Here is a 23,094-nt window from a genome sequence, read left to right as displayed (position 1 = left end):
CTACCAATTTATTATTATTATTATTATTATTATTATTATTACTTCTGAGGGTGGGTCTGGAAGGAATCACCTGATTTTAATGTTATATTTTTCTTGTTCCCTTCAAATATTATATACGTAGAAAATATATAAACTTTTACGATGTATGCACTGAAAATCTTGCAAGGCCTTTTCATTGGATCTTTTATTGTGCCAGCTCGTAATTGTTGTTGCACATGAAGTCGCCCATCAATGGTTTGGCAACCTGGTAACGATGGAATGGTGGACTCATTTATGGCTCAACGAGGGTTTTGCAACATGGGTGATTTCTATCTTTCTACTTGCTGTCTTCTGCTTTATGGGAATTTTATTGGATACTTTTTTTAGTAATTGTGCCTTCACCCAATTTTATATCTCCAGATAAGTTATTTAGCAACAGACAGCTTATTTCCTGAGTGGAAAGTTTGGACTCAATTTCTTAAAGTAACTACTAGTGGTTTACATATGGATGCACTGGAAAATTCACATCCTGTTGAGGTAAAAGTAGTTATAAGTTGCATAAATGAGTTACCTATAATTTACAAATTCACCTTTACATGTTTGTAATTATGAACTGAACTTTGAGAAATAGCATTTTTGTCAACAATATTATACAATCCACTAGTTGGCTCTTTTGATTTTAAGCCCCACTATAAAGTTCATACAGTGTGTTTAGTAACAGAATAGATGATAATATCGGTCCACCTGCTCTCTGTGTGTGTGGGTGTGCTGCACAGACCATAAACGTGTGTGCTTGTGGTGGAGTAGCAGCACCAAGGGAGACAGAGGCGAGCTGTGGGGAAATAATTATAACTTTGCCCTCAACAATAGGATTACTGGAGATATTAATCAAATTCAACAAGTGATTATTCATTCCTAAATTGCTCTTTGAAACTACACTGCATTGCAATAATGTCCTTTCATGTTGATAAGTTTTTCTTTTCAGGTGGAGGTACACCGTGCCCGCTCAGTTTTAGAAATATTTGATGCTATAAGCTATGAAAAGGGATCTTCTGTTATCCGAATGTTACAGGATTATCTCGGTGATGATATATTCCAGGTAGAAATATTGAAATTATGAAGTTATTAGAGGATGCCATTTGAAAAACAATCATATAATGCCTTGACATTTGAATCATATGTAAAAATTGCACGCGTGTGTGTTTTTGTGTATACCACATGCATTCCTCTGAAAACCTGCAATAGCCTGTCAAATTTTAGAAAAAGATTCTGAAGAAAAAAAAGAGTAAAGTAATCCCTTATTTCATTCATTCTGAAACCGTAGGGTACAAAGAATTTTTAGGAGAAAAATACAACTAACCTATAATTACATCTCCTTAATTCTAGTAGCTAATTACAGGAAAGAAGATCAAATCTTATAACTAAGGCTCAGTTTGGTAGAGTGGAAATGGGAGGAAAAGGAAGGGAAGGTGATGAAGGGTGATTAAAAAATTGTGTTTGGGTAAAATGGGTAGAAGGAAAGGAAAGGAGAGGGAAGGCTTTGGAGGGTTATGTATAGCTTTATACAGTAATTTTCTTATCCTCCCAAAAATGGGAGGAAAGTGAAGGCAATGGCTGAAGCAATATTTGTGATGCCAATTTTACCCTCAAGATTATATATACATGCAAGTTAGCAGTTGCAGAGAGAGTGAGAGACTGCGGGCCAGCGGCTGAAGCTTGCGAACGGCGAACCCGAATTGGAACAGCGACGATGGAAATTGAAAGATATGAGTTTTGATTTTCTGAACAATCTGAAATGATATACCGATATGGGTTTTGAACTTTTGATTCTTGCAGACTGATAGATAAACTGAAATATATGGGTTTTGAACTTCTGATTCTTGTAGTGCAGAGAGAGAGAGAGAGAGAGAGAGAGAGGGCAAGTTCAGACTTGAGAATGAAAATGGAGATGGAGGCGAGATTGGGGAGGGTGAAATGAGTTGCCCTAAATATTTTTTTTTCTTTTCTTGTGGGCCTGCTAGGAGACAATATATATATATATATATATATATATATATATATATATATATATATCAGAGTTGAGAACATATGGAGGCGAGACTAGAGAGGCTGAAATGATTTGCCCTAAATTTTTTTTTTTCTTTTCTTGTGGGCCTAGAGACTATATATATATATATATATATCTTTTAAAATATAAAAGGGTATAATAGTCAATTTATTAAAATAATTCCCTTTCTTTTCTTTCCCATTCTTTTCCCAAACATGATTATTGTCCTTCCCTTTCTTTTCCTTCATTAATCAACCAAACACAATACTAAATTAAAATTATCCTTCCCTTCCCTTTCCTTCCCTTTCTCTCATAACTAATGTTATCCTTCCCCTCCAAACCCACCCTACCAAACATACCCTAACAGATTTGGAAATAAAAAAAATCAAGTAACCAAATCTCCTACTTTCTATACTCACAAATTCAACTCAACAGTCTTAACTTAAATAAAAATCTCTTCCCTAGAAAATAGGGATCTAAATCCGGAATTCAACACTACCCCTCAAGCTTGTGAATAGGTGTCAATCATTCCCAGCTTGGTGATTAAAGCATCAAAATTAGTTATTGGTCGTGCTTTAGTAAGGATATCTGCAATTTGACGGCATGTAGGAGTGTACACCATCTTGATTATTCCTTCCTCGATCTTCTCTTTGATGAAGTGGCGATCAATCTCGACATGCTTGGTTCTGTCGTGGTGAACTGGGTTCTTAGCAATACGTATTGCTGCATGATTGTGACAGAACATCTTCATTGTCTTCTCAGTTGGAACTTTTAATTCTTCAAGTAATCTTTTCAGCCACATTCCTTCGCATATACCGTGAGCCATAGCCCTAAATTCGGCCTCAGCATTGCTTCTTGCAACTACAAACTCTTTTTTACTTCGCCATGTAACAAGATTTCCCTAAACATAAGTGCAATAACCAGAAGTAGACCTTCGGTCAGTTAAAGAACTTGCCTAATCAGCATCTGAGAAAATCTCAACTGCCTTGTTTGTTCCTTTCTGAAATTATAAGCCTTTGCCCGGTGTCATTTTTAGGTACCTGAGGATCCGATATACAACATCAAGATGTTCATCAGTAGGATTATTCATGAATTGACTTACCACACTAACCGAGAAGCCAATGTTAGGTGTTGTATGAGAAAGAGATATGAGTTTCCCAACAAAGTCTTTGATACCTTCCTTTGGAGAGCTTCTTTCTTTCATTCCCACTTTACAAGTTAAATCCATGGGAGTATTAGCAGGTTTGTATCCCAACATTCCTGATTCCTTTAGTAAGTCAAGAGTATACTTACGCTGAGAAACAAAAATACCCTTTCTGGTTCGAGCTACTTTCATGCCAAGGAAGTATTTGAGTGCTCCCAGGTCCTTTATTTCGAACTCCTTAGCAAGAACTGTCTTTAACCTGCTTATCTCCTCTTCATAATCTCCAGTTAGGATGATGTCATCCACATACACAATAAGAATGGCAGTTTTCCCTTGAGGTGAATGTTTGGTAAACAAAGTATGATCTAATTGCCCTTGAGAATATCCGTGCCTTTTGATTGCCATCGTGAATCAATCAAACCACGTACGAGGAGACTGCTTGAGACCATACAACGACTTCCACAGCTTACAGACTTTGTTGGCATTGTTCTTCGTTTCAAACCCCAGAGGAATTTCCATGTAGACTTCATCTTCCAAGTCACCATTGAGGAAGGCGTTTTTGACATCCAACTGGTGAAGGGGCCAATCTAAATTGGTTGCCAGTGACAATAGAACTCGGATTGTATTAAATTTAGCTACAGGAGCGAACGTCTCCTGATAGTCAATCCCATATGTCTGAGTGAACCCTTCAGCAACCAGCCTTGCTTTATACCGATCTAAACTTCCACCAGCCTTATATTTGACATTAAAGATCCATTTGCATCCCACAGGCTGTTTCCCTTTTGGTAAATCTAAGAGCTCCCAAGTACCATTTTTTTCTGGGGCACGAATTTCGTCTCCAATAGCTACTCTTTATCCTAGTTTTTTAATAGCTTCTTGGATACTCATCGGAATTTCTATATTGGAAAGATTAGTAACAAATGCACGGTAACTTGGGGATAATCTTTCATAAGACACAAAATTAGAAATGGGGTGTTGAGTACATGATCTAACACCTTTTCTCAGAGCAATAGGAGTACAAGGGGAAGTAACAGGACAAGTATCATTAACTATATTACTTGGAAGTGACTTAGGATTGTTTAAACTCGGGTTGGAATCCCGGTTCTGCTCGGGAAGTGTATGATGCTCTATCTCCTTTTGAATTTTCTGTCTCCTTGAATAAATTTGTAACTCTTTATTATTTGCACACTGTGTGTCGATTTGAGAGTTAGTGTTTTGTGTGAGTTCAGATTGGGTATTCTGGGAATCTGTGATTTGAGTGGACCCTGGCTGGGTATTGTGTGAAGGAGGAATGGGTGTAACTGGTGAATTAGGTCTGACAATAACCTCATGAAACCAAAACTGATATTCTTGTGTGTTTGAGTTCTCCCCCTGAATATGAGTTTTGGGGTAGAAAGGTTGACAACATCCATAGAATGATAAAATTTCCTAGGCAGGAGAATATCATTTATAACCTTTCTGATTGGGAGAATAACCTAGAAATACACACTTTATGGCCTAGGATCAAGCTTGCTTTTGTGATGTTGGTGAACATGAGCAAATGTTGAACAACCAAACACTTTTAATGGTAAGGAATAAATGATTCTAGTTTGAAGATAGATTCGGGTGAGGGTTTGGCAAGGGTTTTGGAATTTTAGAACTCTAGATGGCACCCTATTGATGAGATAGGTTGCTGTAAGAACTGCTTCTCCCCAGAGATGTTTTGGAACATGAGTTGTGAACTTGAGAGACCTTGCAACTTTTAGAAGGTGTCTATTTTTTCTTTCGGCGGCTCCATTTTGTTATGGGGTGTCCACACAAGAACTTTGGTGAATAATGCCATTACTTATTAGGTAATCCCCGAGAATAGAATGAAAATATTCTCTGCCATTGTATGTTCGAAAGACTTGGATTTTGGCTTGAAATTGTGTTTGGATCATGGTGTTGAAGTTTTTGAAGATTAGACCAACTTCTGATTTTTCTTTCATAAGAAATATCCAAGTAGTTTGAGTGTGGTCATTAACAAAGGATACAAACCATCTAGCCCCTGAACCCTAAATATCACTGTGAATGGTTGAAAATGGATGAGATGCTTTATAAGGTTGAGTTGGATAAACATTTCGAACATGTTTAGATAATTGACAAATCTCACACTAAAAAAACTTTGAATTTTTATTAATGAATAATGAAGGAAATAGTTTTTCAAGATAAGAGAAACTAGGATGTCCTAATCGATAATGCCATAACCGAATTGCACTATCATCATAAGAGCTAACACCTGAAAAAGAGGATCCCCAATTTGCACTTTGTTCTTCAAAAGAGCCATCAATTCTAAGAAGGTAGAGTCCCTCACACTCCTTAGCATTGCCAATCATCCTTCCCGAATCCAAGTCCTGAAATTCACAGTGTGTAGGGAAAAATTTAGTAATACAGTTAAGATCCCTAGTAATTTTACTAATGGACAGCAGGTTACAAGTCAAATTTGGGACCAACAGAACATATTTTAACATTAGATTCTTTGAAATAACAATAGAACCTGTACCAGCCACTGTGGATACGGACCCATCAGCAATACGAACCTTATAGTTCTCAGAAGCACCTGAGTCCATTATCCAGGTGTTAAAACACTTATATGTATATATGTATTTATGTTGGGGTCCTATTGTAATTAGATATAGGGTTTGTGGCAATTATGTAAATAGGCCTTTCTTGTATTGTATATAACCCCCTTTATGTTTTAGGGTTAAAGATATATGGGAAATATGGGTTGAGCCTCAAACTGTTTGAGCTCTCTCACTGTCTCTCTCTCTCTCTCTCTGTATCTTTATTCTCTTTCTGTACAAATCTCCATTTCTACATAGTATCAGAGCGGATCGAAATTGTGAGTGTGGGAAATTGCAGTTGTATCATTCTTGTATAGATCTGTTCAGAGCTCGTGACAGTGGTGAAGTTGTTGCCGTTTTGGTTGTCGACGAGCTCACCGCCTTCTCTCGTCGTCGCTGCTCATTGCTTGGTCTCAGATCTGAAGCCTAGTTTGGTTGCTTCTGTTGTTACCGTTTTGGTTGTCAACGAACTCACCGCCTTCTCTCGTCGTCGCTACTCGTTGCTTGGTCACCGGCGGCTGTCGCGAGTTGTGTCGCTGCTTGTTGATTCCATCGCCGCCGCCGCTGCGTGCTTGTTGGAGAGCTGAGATTTTGTAAAGAAGACGGTGTTTGGCTACAGGGTTCTCGCTATCCTAATCCAGGTTAACATAAACCGGATTTGTTCCGATTCGATTAAGGTCTGGACTGTTCGACCAGATTTAAGGTCCGGTTTGTTCGACCCGATTTACTGACCGGGTCTGTTCTGCTCCGAGTCTTCTTCTGTTCCCTGTTCAACTCTGTTGTGGCCTTCTCGGGTGCAACAGTTTCTTTGGTTCTTCGGTACAGATTTAGCATCTTAAGCACTGATAAGTTTTTTTTTTACATATTCATATATCCATGGCGGAGGATTCAAATGTTGCTTTTGGGTCTACTGGAGTTAAATCTTCTGCAACACATGTTGATCCTATCGGGCTGCAAATTACATCTATGAAATTAAGTAATTCCAATTACTTACTATGGGCTCAAGCAGTAAAGATTTCTTTAGGTGCCCGACGAAAGCTGAAGTTTATTACAGCTGATCCTCCATCAAAAACATCAGCGACATATGAGGATTGGGAAACTGATAATTATATGGTTATGTCCTGGTTGTGGAACAGTATGGAACCTTCCATTGCATCCACTTTTATGTTTGTCAACATTGCAAAGGCAGTCTGGGATGCAGTTAAAGAAACTTACTCTATGGAAACAAATGTTTCTCGCATATATTCATTGTATGAAAAGATATTCCATTCTCGTCAATCTGACCTCTCTGGTCAAGGCCTCGGTGAGTATTACAGTACTTTCAAAAGCCTGTTAGATGAGTTGAATCAGTACCATCCCATGACTATTGATCTTGACGTTCTCAAGCGACAGCTTGAGGAATTTTCTGTTTCCATTTTTCTTGCTGGTTTGCACCCGAGCCTTCATAATATTCGGGATCAGATCCTTGCTGGTGATGGAGGACTCCCATCTTTGGGTAACATTTATTCTCGCTTTCTTCGGGTTTCAGAACAATCACATGTGACGCCCACTGGAGTGAAAGAAATTTCAGCTATGATGATTCCTTTTATTTTTCCACTGGCAATAGAGGGTATGGTGGAAATTCAGGTGACACTCCTAGTGGCAGCAGAGGGTATGGTGGAAATTCAGGTAGTTCTCGTGGCGGTAGTGGCCGTGATAGAAGTCGCAATCGCCGTGTCGTGGACGTAATGATACTCGCATTTGCAGTCACTTTCGGGGTACTAACCATTCTGTTGAGAACTGTTGGGCTCTTTATGGGAAACTAGCATGGGCAAATAAAGTAGTGTCTTCCTCTGACCTTGCGGGGTCTCATCACTCTCTTGGTCTGACTTCTGTATTACCATCACTTGCATCTACTAGTGACACCGTGACACTATCATTATCACGAGCTGAGTTTAGTGCATTGGTCAACTAGACACATCCCAACTCTACTGATGTGGTTAATTTTACGCAATCAGGTAATATTGCATGTTTGTCCGATTTACAGACTTCAGCATCCCCTTGGGTTATTGACTCTGGGCCTTCTACCCATCTCACAGGTGATGCCTCTCTATTTTCTAATTTTCAGAAGTCTAGTTCCTCATCTTTTGTTACTCTGGCTGATGGTAGAACATGTTCCATTATTGGCCAAGGAACAATTAAATTAACCCATCCATTTATTTATCCTCTGTGCAATTAGTTCAAAATTTTCCCTTTCATTTATTATCTGTAAGTAAATTGACTCAAGCACTGAACTGTTTTGTCACATTTTATCCTTCGTCTTGTGTCTTTCAGGACCTCAACACGAAACAGACGATTGGTGGGGGCAGTAACAGAAATGGCCTATACTATTTGGATTGCAAACCTTCCACTGTTGCTTTACATTCCCAGATGTCTGTGTACCAGTGGCATTATCGGTTAGGTCATCCCTCATTGCGGTATTTGAAGTCTGCTTTGCCTTTCCTTGAGTCGGTGTCTACTTTAAATTGTGAGTCTTGTCAGTTGGATAAGCACCATAGAGTGCCTTTCCCTCCTTGTATCGTTAATCGTCGATCTTCTTTATTTGAATTAGTGCATACGGACATTTGGGGTCCTGCTCGTCACACTAGTCACTTAGGTTTTTCTTATTTTGTTACCTTTGTTGATGATTATTCAAGGATGACTTGGTTGTTTTTAATGAAAGACCGTTCTGAACTTTTTTCCATATTTCAAATATTTTAAAAAGAAATTGAGGTCCAATTTGGGTGTGTTATACGCACTTTACAATCTGATATTGCTATGGAATATGTCAAAAATGCTATTTCTAGTTTTTGCGACTCTCGTGGTATTTTGCACCAAACTTTTTGTTCTTATACTCCTCAACAAAATGGCGTAGCCGAACGGAAAAATAGGCATTTAATTGAAATAGTTCGGACATTGATGATACATATGCATCTTCCAAAACCATTTTGGGGCGATGCTGTTTTAACTGCTTGTTATTTAATTAATCGTGTGCCATCTTCAGTTCTTAATTGGAAATGTCCTTATTCCTTTGTTTTTCCTACTCGACCGTTATTTGCATTGCCGCCTCGTGTTTTTGGGTGTGTGTGTTTTGCTCACATATTACGCCCTGGCGCTGATAAATTGTCTCCTCGTGCCATTAAGTGTGTCTTTATTGGATACTCTCGGACTCAAAAAGGTTATAAATGTTGGGATCCTAGCACTCGTAATGCGTTTGTGTGTGTGGACGTTACCTTTTTTGAGGATACTCTTTATTTTTCTTCACATAGTTCGTTTTTAGATACCGAGTTGCTGCTTCTGTTGCCTGTTGTGTCACATTCATTACCCTGTGACCCACCACAACCACCTTATGTGCCACCGCCACTTCAAGTGTATAGTCGTCAATCACGAGTAATCCCCCCTCAATTGTCTACTTCCATTGAGGCTCCTCCTGCTACTGATGATCTTCCTATTACATTACGTAAGGCTGTTCGCTTGTGTGTCACTGCACACCTCATATCTAACTTTTTTTTTTTTTGATAAATAAAAATTTTTATAAAAAAACACTCCAAGGGGGAGCGGAACCCAAGAACAATACAAAAAGCCACTCAATCCTTCAAAGAGGCCAAAAAATCAACAATTTCCTCCAAAGATCTATGATCTCTCCCTAAAACCCAACAAAAAAGAGTGGAAATAATCGAGAATTTAAGCACCGAAATCGACATCGCCTTTCCTTCAAAATATCTCCTATTCCTTTCAAGCCAAATGCACCACCATACACAAAGCGGTGTAGCCCTCCACGCATCCTGACTGTGAGTCCCCACAGGGCAATCTCTCCAAGCCTCAATCAACCCTCTTGTAGATCTAGGCATAACCCAATAAAGCCCAAATAAGCCAAACATCAAATCCCAACACTCTCTAGCCACATAGCAATGAATGAGAAGGTGATCCACTGATTCCTCATTACGAAGGCACATAAAACAACGATTGATCACCACTTGGCTTCTCCTTCGCAAATTATCCTGGGTTAGGATCTTACCCATAACCGAAGACCACACAAAGAAAGCCACCTTTGTTGCCTATAAAAAGGTATCGCCCTCATTTTCTTGTTTATTATCCACATTATCTGCTACTGTTGTTCCGAAAACTGTGCAGGATGCTCTATCTGATACAGCTTGGTGCAAAGCCATGATAGATGAAATGGATGCTCTTCATCATAATGGGACATGTGACCTTGTTCCCTTACCTCCCGGTTCCAAAACGGTTGGTTGTAAGTGGGTCTACACTGTTAAATATCTCCATGATATATTGGTTGAGCGATTGAAAGCTCTCGCCTTGTTGCAAAGGGATTCACACAAACCTATGGTATTGATTATGATGAGACTTTTTCTCCTGTTGCGAAGATTTCTTCTATCCGAATCCTTATTTCCATTGCCACCAATTGTAATTGGCCGTTGTTTCAATTAGATGTGAAAAATGCTTTCTTACATGGTGACTTACATGAAGAGGTTTACATGAAGAGGTTACCTGGATTTGTTGCTCAGGGGGAGTCTCGTTATGCTGTATGTCGTCTTAAAAAGGCCCTGTACGGATTGAAACAATCTCCAAGGGCTTGGTTTGGAAAATTCTCCAAGGCAGTACTTTCCTTTGGCCTTAACAGATGCCAGACAGATCATTCGGTATTTCACCAACATACTAAATCTAGCTTTATATTTCTTGTGGTATATGTAGATGATATTGTTATAACAGGTGATAATTCTGACGGCATTGCGAAGTTAAAATTATTCTTACAGAATCGGTTTCACACAAAGGATCTAGGCAAAGTCAAATATTTCTTGGGTATTGAGGTTGCTAGATCCAAGGAAGGTATCAGTCTATCTCAAAGGAAATATGTGTTGGATTTGTTAAAAGAAACAGGTATGTTAGGTACTCGCCCTGCTGGTGCTCCTATGGACCCAAATATAAAATTATTACCTGATGAGGGTGATTTATTTGACGATCATGGCAGATATCGACATCTAGTTGGGAAATTAATTTATCTCACTATCACCTGACCTGACATTTCATATGCAGTTAGTGTTGTAAGTCAGTTCATGAGTGCTCCTAGAGTACCGCATTGAAATGCTGTTCTTCGAATTATTCGATATCTCAAACAAGCTCCAGGTTTTGGATTACTATATAAAGTTATAAACCTAATGGTCATCTTAATGTGACAAGTTTCATAGATGCTGACTGAGCTGGTTCTCCCTCAGATAGGAAATCTACTACAGGCTATTATACATTTGTTGGTGGAAATCTTGTTACGTGGAAAAGTAAAAAGCAAACAGTTGTAGCACGGTCTAGCGCTGAAGCAGAGTACAGGGCGATGGCCCAAACCTCTAGTGAGTTAATGTGGATACAACATTTTCTTGAAGAACTTGGGTTAATAGTCAAGACTCCTATTTCACTGTTCTGTGATAACCAAGCAACTATTCACATCGCATCCAATCCAGTGTTTCATGAAAGAACCAAGCACATTGAAGTTGATTGTCACTTCACTCGAGAGAAAATATTGAGTGGAAACATATCTACTCCATTCGTGAAGTCTGAAGATCAATTAGCTGATATGTTTATTAAGGCTCTTGGTCATAATCGGTTAAAAACGATTTGTTCCAAGCTGGGATTATATGATGTATATTCTCCAGCTTGAGGGGGAGTGTTAAAACACTTATATGTATATATGTATTTATGCTGGGGTCCTATTGTATTGTACATAACCCCCTTTATGTTTTAGGGTTAAAGATATATGGGAAATATGGGCTGAGCCTCAAACTGTCTGAGCTCTCTCTCTCTCTCTCTCTCTGTATATCTTTTTGTACAAATCTCCATATCTACACCAGGAACATGGTTTCTCATTTTTGACATTTAAAGCACTCAAAAAATTACGATTCTGTGCTATAGAACCAGTTCCAATGATAGAATTTGATTGAGATTGGCTGAATATCTTTTGAAGAAGGTCCATTTGCTCTTTGCTGAAAAGAGTTGTTTCTGCAGGCGATTGCTCGTCGGTAGTGGCTGTAAAGCCGCTGCCTTAACGTTCAGGAGGTGGCTGCCATTTGTTCTTCGGTTTCCAATCAGCGGGCTTGCTATGTATCTTCCAGCAGGTATCTCTGGTGTGTCCTGTTTTATGACAGTGGTCATACCGTGGTCTGTTCTTGTTATTCCGGTTGTCATTACCAGTAGAGTTCACCATGAGAAACAAGAGCTGAACTCTCATTTGGGGCTGCGATGTTTTGATTTCCCATCATCACTTTCTTACGGTTCTCTTCTCTTCGAACCTCAGAGAAGGCTTCACGGATGGATGGCAAAGGATTCAGTCCGAGAATTCTTCCTTTCACTTCATCTAAGTTTTTATTAAGACCTAACAAAAACTTGAAAATTCTTTCTTTCTCAACAATTTTCTTGTATTTGATGTTATCTCCAGGGCAGTCCCATTCTAGTGCTTCAAACATATCCAGTTGTTGCCAATAACGAGTGAGAGTGTTGAAGTATTGAGTGACTGACATTTCCCCTTTGTAGAAGATCACAAAGAAGACTCTTTATCTCAAAGAGTTCTACAGTATTTTCATTGTCAGAGTAGGTCTCTCTTGCTGCATCCCATATTTCTTTCGCTGTCCCGTAGAATAAGAAATTTTCACCAATCTCATTTTTCATGGAATTGATTAACCATGACAGCACCATATTGTTTTCAGATTTCCACACCTTGAACTTTACATCTTCCTTCAGTGGAGCCTTTGCAGCGGCTGTGAGATAATCGTCTTTCCCTTTTCCACATATAAACATCATAACGGACTGAGACCATTGAATATAGTTCTGTCCGTTCAGTTTATGCCCTGTAATGGGAACAATAGAGCTTTCTGCTACACCACCTTCGTTGCTGGGAAGGATTGTCTCTGGTTGAGAGTTAACATCTGAGATGGTACTGTTTGACCAAAAAACAAAATTTCTATCAGTTCAGAGGGTGCTCTGATACCATGAAGAAAAAAAAGGGTAAAGTAATCCCTTATTTCATTCATTTTGAAACTGTAGGGTACAAAGAATTTATAGGAGAAAAATACAACTAACCTATAATTAAATCTCCTTAATTTTAGCAGCTAATTACAGGAAAGAAGATCAAATCTAATAAGTAACAGATTTGAAAATAAAAAAAATCAAGTAATCAAATCTCCTACTTTCTATATTCACAAATTCAACTTAACTAAAATAAAAATCTCTTCCCTAGAAAATAGGAATATAAATCCTGAATTCAACAGATACTTTTAGGAGTTGATTGTTATTTTCCAGTTCTTATTCAGTAGGGATGTGTTTACTTAGCTGTTATAGTTAGTGTCTTAGTTTTCTAATTCAAATGATGTGAAGTGGTTTAGAAGCATCCTGAAGCTGTTGTAATTTTTTTAGGAACTAGGAAGAAATATCTGTATACATCCTGTAGTTTTGCTGGCAGGCATGTATGACTTGTTGAGTGGATGGTCCTAGGAGTTGTTTTCAGTACGATTTTCCATTTATGTGGGTTGTTTTTTTTTTTTTTTTTTTGGGGGGGGGGGGGGGGGGGGGGGGGGGTGGGGTTGTTTGGTTCCTGTTCTGGTGAGCATTGGCAGTCTCTTTTTATTTTTTTATTCGTAAGAACTTTGGATTGACACCCATGTCTCTGATGTGTTAGAGTAGGCAAGGTTTGATTAAACGTATAGGGGGTATATAGGTCTTATGAATATCTAAAATTTAAATACTTTAATGCTTTGATCAATTTTCTATTTGATTTGGTATTGACGTGTCTCAGCTAAGTAAAACAGAGACACAAGTTTTTTTACGTTAAAAACCCCAAAACAAAACACTATGGAGAAGTTTACAACTAGGTTAACCAAACATCACCCCAATAATACCTTATTTACCTTTGACACAGACTCACACTAGAAGATCCAACCAGCTTGCAAAAGGTTCTGTCACAAACTTGGCCATTCCAATGCTTTTTTTAAATTTTATTTATTTATTATTATTTTTTTAATCTTATTTATTTTTATTTTAAGCAATGAGTTCGTCTTGAACGCCTGACCAGTTGTATTTGGCATCAAGCACTTTTCCATTCAACTGTCTTTACTTCTTGTTAAACTTACTACTTATTTAAAACTAAATCATCACTATCAACCAAAACAAGTAATTGATCAAAACCATATATTAATAGATTTATTGTTAAATGTTGATAAAACCATATATATTTATTTATTTATTTTAATTTTCAAATTCATTTTTTATTTTTATATTTTGTTTTTTAATTCTCACATGTTATATATAGTGTGAATTTCCATTAATTTCGTTCTTAAATCTATTATTATTCATTTAGTGAAAATTGGAGTAATTAATAAACCTTTTAAAAACGAAAGCGATTTAAATGGTCTTCAAAAATTCATTAAAAATCACTAAAACATCATTTTTTGTTTAACTATGCTATAAAGTTGCGTATCGATGGATTTTGGGCCCTATCCCAAAATTTTTTTCCTTCCTGAATGGGTTTGTTTTATATGAAAAAGAGAACTCAAAAGAGTACAAGGACTAAAGGGGGCATACCCCCATGTACAAGGCCACTATGGAGTAGAACCACTTCCAATAGTTAGCCAAAACAAAGCAAGAAAGGAAGAAAAAAACAAGAGCCACCAACATAAACATCAAGAGTTAAAATCAAGAGCAAGAAAGTCCTGCAAGGATAAGCCTAGAAGCTGTAGGCACTTCCAAACAAGACACAACAGCCTCTTGAGCAGTCTTTCTATACCCTTCATGCAAGGCTGCATTCCTGTGCCTCCAAATAGACCATACGACTGTCGATTGCAAATAATGCTATAACCACAAATTTATAAACAATATAGAAATCCTATATGGATAGAAAAGAAATCCTTTTTATAATTCTATTTTGAGAGTTTCCAAAACTATTTCGTGGCAACGATCAATCAAGATCACCGTGGAGCACCACTGGCACCACTTCAATCAATCGACACTTTGATCAAGCGCCACTATCCAGGTTTCAATCGACCGACATTTCAGTCAAATTTTACTAGACTTAATTAAAAAATTTTCTTCAATTTTTTTTATCGATCAATCAAACCTATCTGTCTTGTCTTGTGAAATTTTTCTTTTTTCAGAATTCCAGTCGATCTCTTCAAAAAAATTTATGATCAAAACTGTAATTTTAAAAAGTATGTTTAAAGCAATATTTTGAGCCTTTTAAAGATTGAACCTTAAAATGGTACAAGAAATGTTTTTTTTTTGGGGGGGGGTGGTTGGTGGTACTACAGGAAAACCTTAGGCCTCGGGCTATGTTCGGCTACATGGAATTGGAATTGGTGGAATCGGGGAAAAGTTTAGTTCAAAGTTACAAAAAATTGAACTATGCCCCAGGGAAATTTGAACTTCCAACCTCCAACATGTGAGGTGAGGGCTTTATCATTACGCTATTCCCTGGGGGTTAGTGAAATCCTTAGTTCATTGTGTCATTTATTGAGATAAAATGAGAAATTTAGTTATTCTATAATTTTGAACTCAATATTAATCTTTTTGTTTATATTTACATTTATAATTAAGAAAAAAAAAAAATAGTAAAAAGATTGTTAGATGGGTTATGCCGTGCTACAGTTTTGATGACCCGCACATTAATAGGTGACACGGGTTGTCTGACTTGTTTAATGAATGGGTCACATTTAGGTTGATCCATATAACATAAAACCCTATTATGACATGACACAAATACAACCTGCTAACATGAATTGCACCCCTACTCAAGAGGCACAATTATCTAAAAGTTTATGTGATTGAAGTTTATGAAATCCCTTTCACAAGAGGTCAAGTAAGAATATAACACTAAAATTTATATGAAATATGAGGACTGAGGAGGGATAGAAAAAGAAAAAACAAAACAGATGTTCATTGTGGCTGTTGGATAAGTGAACTTTAATGCACCTTTTAGTAAAACAGTTGTATATCTTGCACCATCCACATAACAAACAAATGACTCGAGAATGAATTCATGAATGGTATTTTATATGTGTCATTTTGATTTGATCCTCATGCATGTGGTTGAGTTGAGAAATTTTACTGTATTGTCTCCATTGTCATGTTACTTTTTTGCCTAAACCAGAAATCTTTAAGTTCATACATGAAGAAATATGCTTGCAAAAATGCAAAGACAGACGACTTGTGGAAAGTTCTTTCAGAAGAATCTGGCATTCAAGTGAATGCAATGATGGACACGTGGACAAAGCAACAGGGCTATCCAGTAATCAGTGTAAAATTTAAAGATGATATTTTGGAATTTGAACAGGTCCCTCTCTCTCTCTCTCTCTCTCTCTCTCTCTCTCTCTCATGATCAAAAATCAAAGATGGATTTGTTGTGGGTTTTGCCATCACAATTCACTTTTATATTGTGTTGTGAGTTGCAGTCACAATTCCTGTCTTCTGGTATGTCCGGTGATGGTCTCTGGATCGTTCCAATAACCTTATGTATTGGTTCATACGACAAGAGCAAGAAGTTCATGCTAGAAAGAAAACTTGATAGCCTGAATTTAATTGAACCATGCCATTTTTCTGATGGCACTTCGAGCTCATTTGAGAAGAAGGATAAAGACAAATTGGATGAACATTCATGGGTCAAACTAAATATTGGGCAGACTGGTTTTTTTAGGGTGAAGTATGATGAGAAGCTAACAACTCGACTAAGGAAAGCTATGGAGGACAATTGCTTGTCAGCAGTTGATAAATTTGGTGCGTATTATTTCCAGTTAATAATAAGATCAAATATGTTGTGTTAGGAATTTTGTATTCTTTTGATAACTTATTACTAGGGATACAACATGCTTCGTCACTGTTTTTTGTGTCTGGTCCACAGGATGTTGTCATAGCTGGGGAACGCCCTTTGACTAGTGTGTCGAGGAGAATTGTCCAATTTTTAGTTTTTTATATTCTCTGAGTATATACTCCTTGGATGCATGAGTCTTTTCCACTTGTGTCTATAAAATTTGGTATTGGTTGGACTTCTATTAGGTACCACTGTAGAGTGCAATCAGCCAATTCAAAATTGTGTTTAATCCTAAATTTCCAGCTCATTGGGAAAGACTTTATGCTTTGTAATCTTAGAGTGAAAGATATTGTCATTGGATGAGGAAGTAGAAACTAATTTGAACATCTACCTATATTCTCGTCTTTGTTCCTAATTCTTTCCTTTTCTTGTTCCTCTCAATTCTTATTGTGATAAAAGAAAATTTAACAACATGCAACTCCTTTAATCTCATTGCCAGGCATCTTGGATGATACATATGCTCTTTGCGAGGCAGGCGAAGTATCATTAACATCTTTGCTCTCCTTGATGGACGTATACAGGAAGGAGCTTGATGATATTGTGTTATCAAGACTTGTTGATGTGAGAGATATTCTTATATTTTTGTAAAATGGTTTACATAATTAATGATATTGTGTTATCATGACCTTTTACTTGATTTATCTGACAGATATGTTGTAGTATTGCAAAGATCTCAAGTGATGCTATTCCGCGTTCAGTGCATCATATGAAACAATTATTCATCAATATCCTCCTTCTCTGTGCTGAGTAAGAAACATCTATTATACCTGCTCAATATTTCCTAGCCTTGTCCATTCCTACATAAGGTTACAGGAGACTCGTTAAAATCCGTTTCTCGTGTTAGCTTACTTCCGAGAAAAAAAGAGCAACTAGTCTGCTTGCCCAAGTGCGTGTGTTGAAGTTTAGGTGCATGCATTTAGATAGTTTTGATTTGTAGGTTGCTCAAAAAGTGTGATAAGCTTGAGGATGTGGATTTAAATCTGAGAGAAGCCACTTTTCTGCAAAACACTGCTAAAGATTAGGTTGTCTCCGGTCTTCTCCTCTTAGAACCTTGCATAGGTGGGATAGACACTGGGTAATGGTCTTTTAGGTTCATCAAAATTACTGCCTCTATCATATTTTCTTGAAAAAAATTGATCCATGGGTGTGTGTGAGTGTGTTTCTTGCCAAGGTAAAAAAAAAAAATGAAGAAAAAGAAAAAATTAATTCATCAAACTTGATCTTCATGTTGAATGGAAGTGTCCTTTGTAACTACACACCATCGGGGGCTTCACAAAAAGGCAATATAAATAAATTAATGAAATCAATTCATTTGCTTGTGATTATGTGCAGAAGATTAGGTTGGGACCCAGTATCTGGAGAGAATCATTTGAATGCATTGTTGAGGGAGGCAGTTTTAATGGCCTTGGCCACTTTTGACCATGATAAAACTCATGAAGAAGCATTGAAGCGCTTTCAAACATACTTAAGTGATAGAAACACTTCGTGTCTTCCAGTTGATTGCAGAAGGGTAAGATAGAACCACTCTGCCTGGTCATTGTCTTTATTTCTATGGGCCTTTCCTAATGTTGATTATATGATGAAGTTTAAATGTTCAACAGGCTGCTTACATTGCAGTAATGAGGCATACTAGCACCATCAATAGGAAAGGGTTTGAATCGCTACTAAAATTATATAGAGAAGCTGATGCGGTGCATGAAAAGACCCAGATTTTGCGTAATATTCAACTATATTTGAACTGGAATGCAGTGTTTAGCACCTCCTTTTCACTTGTTTACTTTGTGTTGTAAAGTTCATGTGCTATTAAGTTTTATGTTTTGACATTCTACAGGCTCTATGGGATCGTGTCCAGACCCAGAGATAGTTTTAGAGGTTCTAAATTTTATGCTGTCTGATCAGGTATTTAATTTTGCTAAGGACTCTACTGTTACTATCAACCATAAATTTCTCACCACTATTCCTGTTACCTTGTTCATCTCTGTTCCTTGTCAGGTTCGTGAACAAGATGTAGTTTATCTACTAGGAGGGCTAAGCTTAGAAGGCCGTGAAACAGCATGGAGATGGTTTAAGGTATGATGGGCTGCAAATTCAAGATCACAAGTGAATAATACTTCTGAGTCTCTATCATTGCGGTGATTTTGTGCTTTTGAATTAATTAGTCTTTAGGCAAAGGATCATTATTGTCAATGTAGGAAAGCAAGCAAGTATAGTCATGTTAGAATTATCTGAAAATTTTGGTTGTGAACAACCTGGGCAACTATAACATACACATTGAGGGACCATAACTGAACCTTAGATGTTCGATTCAGTTAAAGCAAATTCAGTGAGTACCAAAGTAGGATATGAGTGAGGACTTCTTCCAAGCACTCAAGAAGTTGTGTTGCTTGTTCATATTGTTACTTTATTTACAATATTCCTTTTCCGTTTCTGCTTATTTCTGCTTATGTTGGCTTATCTTTGAATATCATGTTTCATGATTATATATGTTCGGTAATTAATGCAGGAGAACTGGGACCTAATCCTAAACAAATATGGTGCCGGGATGCTACTCACCCGTTTTGTCAGAGACATTATCACACCAGTATGTAACTGATTCTACACAATTACAGTTCCACATGTGATGCTTCTGTAGACCGTAATTTCCATTTATCCAGTTCGATCCAATTAACTTCTTGTATAGGACATTGTTTGTTGTAATGGTAACAAGCATGAGGAGGTCTTGAGTCCAAGAGCAGTCACTTAGTGCAAAATAATATCAAAGATTAGATCTTTCTCTAATCTTCTTCTCCCAACTTCATGTGGCTGATTGACAAGAATCCAATTCTTTCTCCACCACTGGTATTCTTTGTATTTGGGAATTTGACTGCAGAAACTAAACCTGTCTCACTTCTGGTCTTTTTTCTTTTAGTTTTGCAGCCATGAAAAGGCAGATGAGATAGAAGCATTTTTCGCAAACCGTGTGACTCCTGCAATTGCTATGAACTTGACACAGAGCATTGAGAAAGTCAGAATCAAAGCAAGGTGGGTTGAAAACATCGGGCAAGAAGAATTTCTTGAGGAGCTGGTTGCAAATTTAGCTTGCAGTGGATGATAGTTTCTCTTGATAATTGACGGTATGGTGTTTACGTTTAGCATTTTTAGTAAAGCTGTCACCATATGAGGATTCTTGTAGTAAAATTATGGCTGTAGAGAATCGCATGTCATAGTAGCAGTGACTGTATTATGTGCTGGCTCTGATATGCATAATCAGTTGTATACCTAAGGTATTGTTCCCACGTATCTTCAAAACCTTCCATATTGTCAAGTATAATATATAGCTTTGAGATTTGCATGATCAGAAGAGTAAGTAATGAATGAGCTTCAATTATTTCATTTCCAACCACTATTATGTGCTATTTACTGTTTTTTCATCACACTGTTGATGTTTTTAATTGGCAAGAAATGAAGGAAGTTAAACATCTCATTCTTCAATTTATTCCCTTTTCAAATTGAAAATATATAGGGGAAGGCTACTAATATCCAGTGTTACTGAAATTGATAAGAGTACTATGGTGTGAAAAAATTAAATTTATATTATCGATAATTTTCCCGACTATTTCCTCTATTTTACTTCAGTTTCAATTAAATCAATTCCAGGTTATTTTATTTTATTTTGGGTGAGATTTGTTAGTTTTACATTAATACTTTGCAAATCAATGGCGTCGAGGGGTCAAGAAGGATGTGTAGATGAAGCCGTCGCTAATTGGCTCTCAACCTTTAGTAGCATCATCATCTTCTTCTTCTATTTCTTCATCATCATCCATCAATGTTAGATCATGTTTCTTTGATTATCTACCCCATGAACTGTTCGATGAAATTCTCCGGAGACTCCTCTTAGAAGTAACCCATCTCTGCAAGTGCGTCTCAAAACTTTGGCTGGATATCCAGTCCCCATTTTGTCCAATATCAGACCACCATCAATGTGTCTCCACGTAGTAGCTTTCACCCTAGCGACAGAGATTCTGTATCTCTGGTCACTGGGTCACATTATGGACTGGAACATGCGGAGGAGCAAAAAATTTTGAAAGAGTCTGTAAAGTTGCACATTCCCCTGCCTCCTACTTTCTGCACCATCTGGTCTTCCCATTTTTTCCAGTGATGGGATTTATTATTTCTGGATACATATTCATGAACCTTTCCATTTATTGCCAGGTACATCTGACCCTACCCAGGTTCCTAATGGCGAGATCCTTTTTTATTCTTTCCCGCAAAGGGCATACAACTTTCTTTGCCTATTTGCCAGATTGGGATTCCGCACGGAAACTAATGGCGAGATCCTTTTTTAATGTGTCACTAAACGCATAACTGCGTTTTACTGACAACAATTTTATAATAGCTCGACTATTAAAAGTGTTTTTAACTTTCTAAAAGCAATCCCAAATGAAGCACTAGCACTATTAATATACCAGCAAGTTATTCTACTTGCATGATCCCTATTGTGGTACATTTCACTTCATTGGCTTGAGATTTTCTGTTATTAGATTGTTGTAATGCCACTGTCATTTGTCACACAGGACGGTTGTTCTGAATACCGGACAGGGCTTGTATTTAGGGATGGATCCAAAAAACTATGTGAGTGGAGGCGATCTTTAACAACAACCATAGAAAAATTATTGTGAAGACAACAGTAGAATTTTTCTACAATTTGAGTGGGGCAATTTTAAAATTTTAGGGGTATATATTATAAAAAATGAAAAATTAATAATATATAGCAAGAAAAAAAAAAAAAAAAAAAAAAAAGGGGGGGGGCAATTTTCCCCACTAAGCCAAGAATATATCCGTCCCTGCTTGTATTAATATTAATATTATTTTGTTTTATTTTATTTTTATATTGATAAGAAATATACTCACATACCTATTTTGTCCTCAAACAAACATGGATTTTTGAACTTCTGCTATAGAAGGGGAAAAGGTACTATTAGACTCTATTAGTTTTTGACAAACCCATCGTACACAGAGCTGGGGTGGCAATTCGTATTTGTGGGTCGTATTCGTGTCGTGTCAATATAATGGTATTATACTAAATAGGTAAACCTAAACCCAACCCATTTAATAATCGTGTCAAGAATTTTCAACACTAACCAAATCTGTTTATTAAATAGATAAACGTGTTAATCCGTTTAATGACCTGTTTATCAAAATGAGACATTTAATATTTAATCAAATACTAAATAATAGAAAAAAATTGTCATAATTAACCCATATATTCAAAATAAAAAGAAAATCACAAGACATAGATAAGGTTTATGTTGAAATGACTTAACTATCCATAGTAATTGGGTTTAAACAAATAACATATTACATAGGTCATATTCACGATTATAACATGCTGAGTTAAATGAATCATAAACGTATTATATGGGTTGAACCCCTCAATCCTAACCCAACAAGATTAAGCAAACAGGTTAATCGTGTCGACCTTTTTATGACCCAAATCAATTTATGTCAAACCCAAATCTTTTTAACTTGTGTTAGTGTTTTCATATTGTATCGTAATTTGCTACCCTTACTAAGAACAAGCTTAATTGGAGGCATCAAGATTGGGCTTAAATAGTAGCCTAACGAATCAGGCCCATGTGACATCCCCATTGCCTCATCCTTATCCGAATATACAAATTGTGGGGCCCAATTTAGTAGTAAAACCTTTAACTCTCAAGTCTTTCCCACGCACGATAGTCGATAATTTAGGATGACGTTGGGGTGTACGACAGCCAAACGAAGGAGACTGAGAAAACGCCGCGCGAGCCGCCATCATAAGGACCTCCGTCTGCAACGAAAACAACAAATCCATGCACAGGAGGCAAGGGTGGAGCCATGATTTTAGGGCACAGTAAAAAAATAAATATTTTGACCAATATAAAAATCAAAATTTTAATTAATAATATTTTCCTTAAATACAATAACAATGTCTTCTATGGGTATTTTCATTTTAAAACGATTTATGAATTTATTTAAATAAGTAGAAGAAAAATAAAAAGAATAAGGAGAGAAAAAACTGTTACTATAAAGAATTTTTTTTTTCTCTTATCTAAACATTAATTATATAATTTATCTTCATTTTATTATTAGTATTAATTTATCATAAAAATAAAAAAATTGTAACTACTATTTTCTAAAATAATTAACTTATTACTAAATTTTTACTATTTATAATAAAACTTATTATATTCATTTAAAAAAAATTTACTATAAAAAATACCTTATTTTTCATATAATATATTTATAAAAAATTAATAAATTATTTAAATAAAAAAACACTTCTTTTTAAGCAAAATATTCATTATAAATTATTTTAAAATTACTTACTTAATATTTTTATTTTAAAAATTTTTTAAAAATAAATTTATACAAATTTAAGGAAAAATAATATGTCATTAAATTAGTATAATTTTATTTTTCAGAATTTAATAAAATATAATCCAAGACA

The 23,094-nt window shown here is 36.6% G+C and overlaps 1 protein-coding gene across 1 annotated transcript in view; it reads left to right on the top strand.

Annotated features, from left to right (window-relative positions):
- Positions 1–20,007, top strand: part of LOC132283843 (aminopeptidase M1-like) — a 31,636-nt gene extending 11,629 nt beyond the window's left edge. The window contains exons 7-19 of the mRNA XM_059785871.1: positions 197–301; positions 400–516; positions 965–1,078; positions 15,912–16,094; positions 16,213–16,534; positions 17,068–17,189; positions 17,278–17,375; positions 17,961–18,138; positions 18,230–18,344; positions 18,460–18,527; positions 18,621–18,698; positions 19,132–19,209; positions 19,537–20,007. Coding sequence (XP_059641854.1) covers positions 197–301; positions 400–516; positions 965–1,078; positions 15,912–16,094; positions 16,213–16,534; positions 17,068–17,189; positions 17,278–17,375; positions 17,961–18,138; positions 18,230–18,344; positions 18,460–18,527; positions 18,621–18,698; positions 19,132–19,209; positions 19,537–19,719 — 1,761 coding nt within the window. The 3' untranslated portion in view covers positions 19,720–20,007. The remainder of the gene's footprint in view (positions 1–196; positions 302–399; positions 517–964; positions 1,079–15,911; positions 16,095–16,212; positions 16,535–17,067; positions 17,190–17,277; positions 17,376–17,960; positions 18,139–18,229; positions 18,345–18,459; positions 18,528–18,620; positions 18,699–19,131; positions 19,210–19,536) is intronic.
- The last annotated feature ends 3,087 nt before the right edge of the window (positions 20,008–23,094 follow it).

The sequence above is a fragment of the Cornus florida genome, unplaced genomic scaffold (assembly GCF_030987335.1).
Source record: "Cornus florida cultivar Cherokee Brave unplaced genomic scaffold, ASM3098733v1 CherokeeBrave_3.0.0_Hap2_Chr11, whole genome shotgun sequence".
Lineage (NCBI taxonomy): Eukaryota > Viridiplantae > Streptophyta > Magnoliopsida > Cornales > Cornaceae > Cornus > Cornus florida.
Note: the sequence above shows the minus strand (reverse complement) of the source record. Positions and strands in the feature narration are given on the sequence as shown.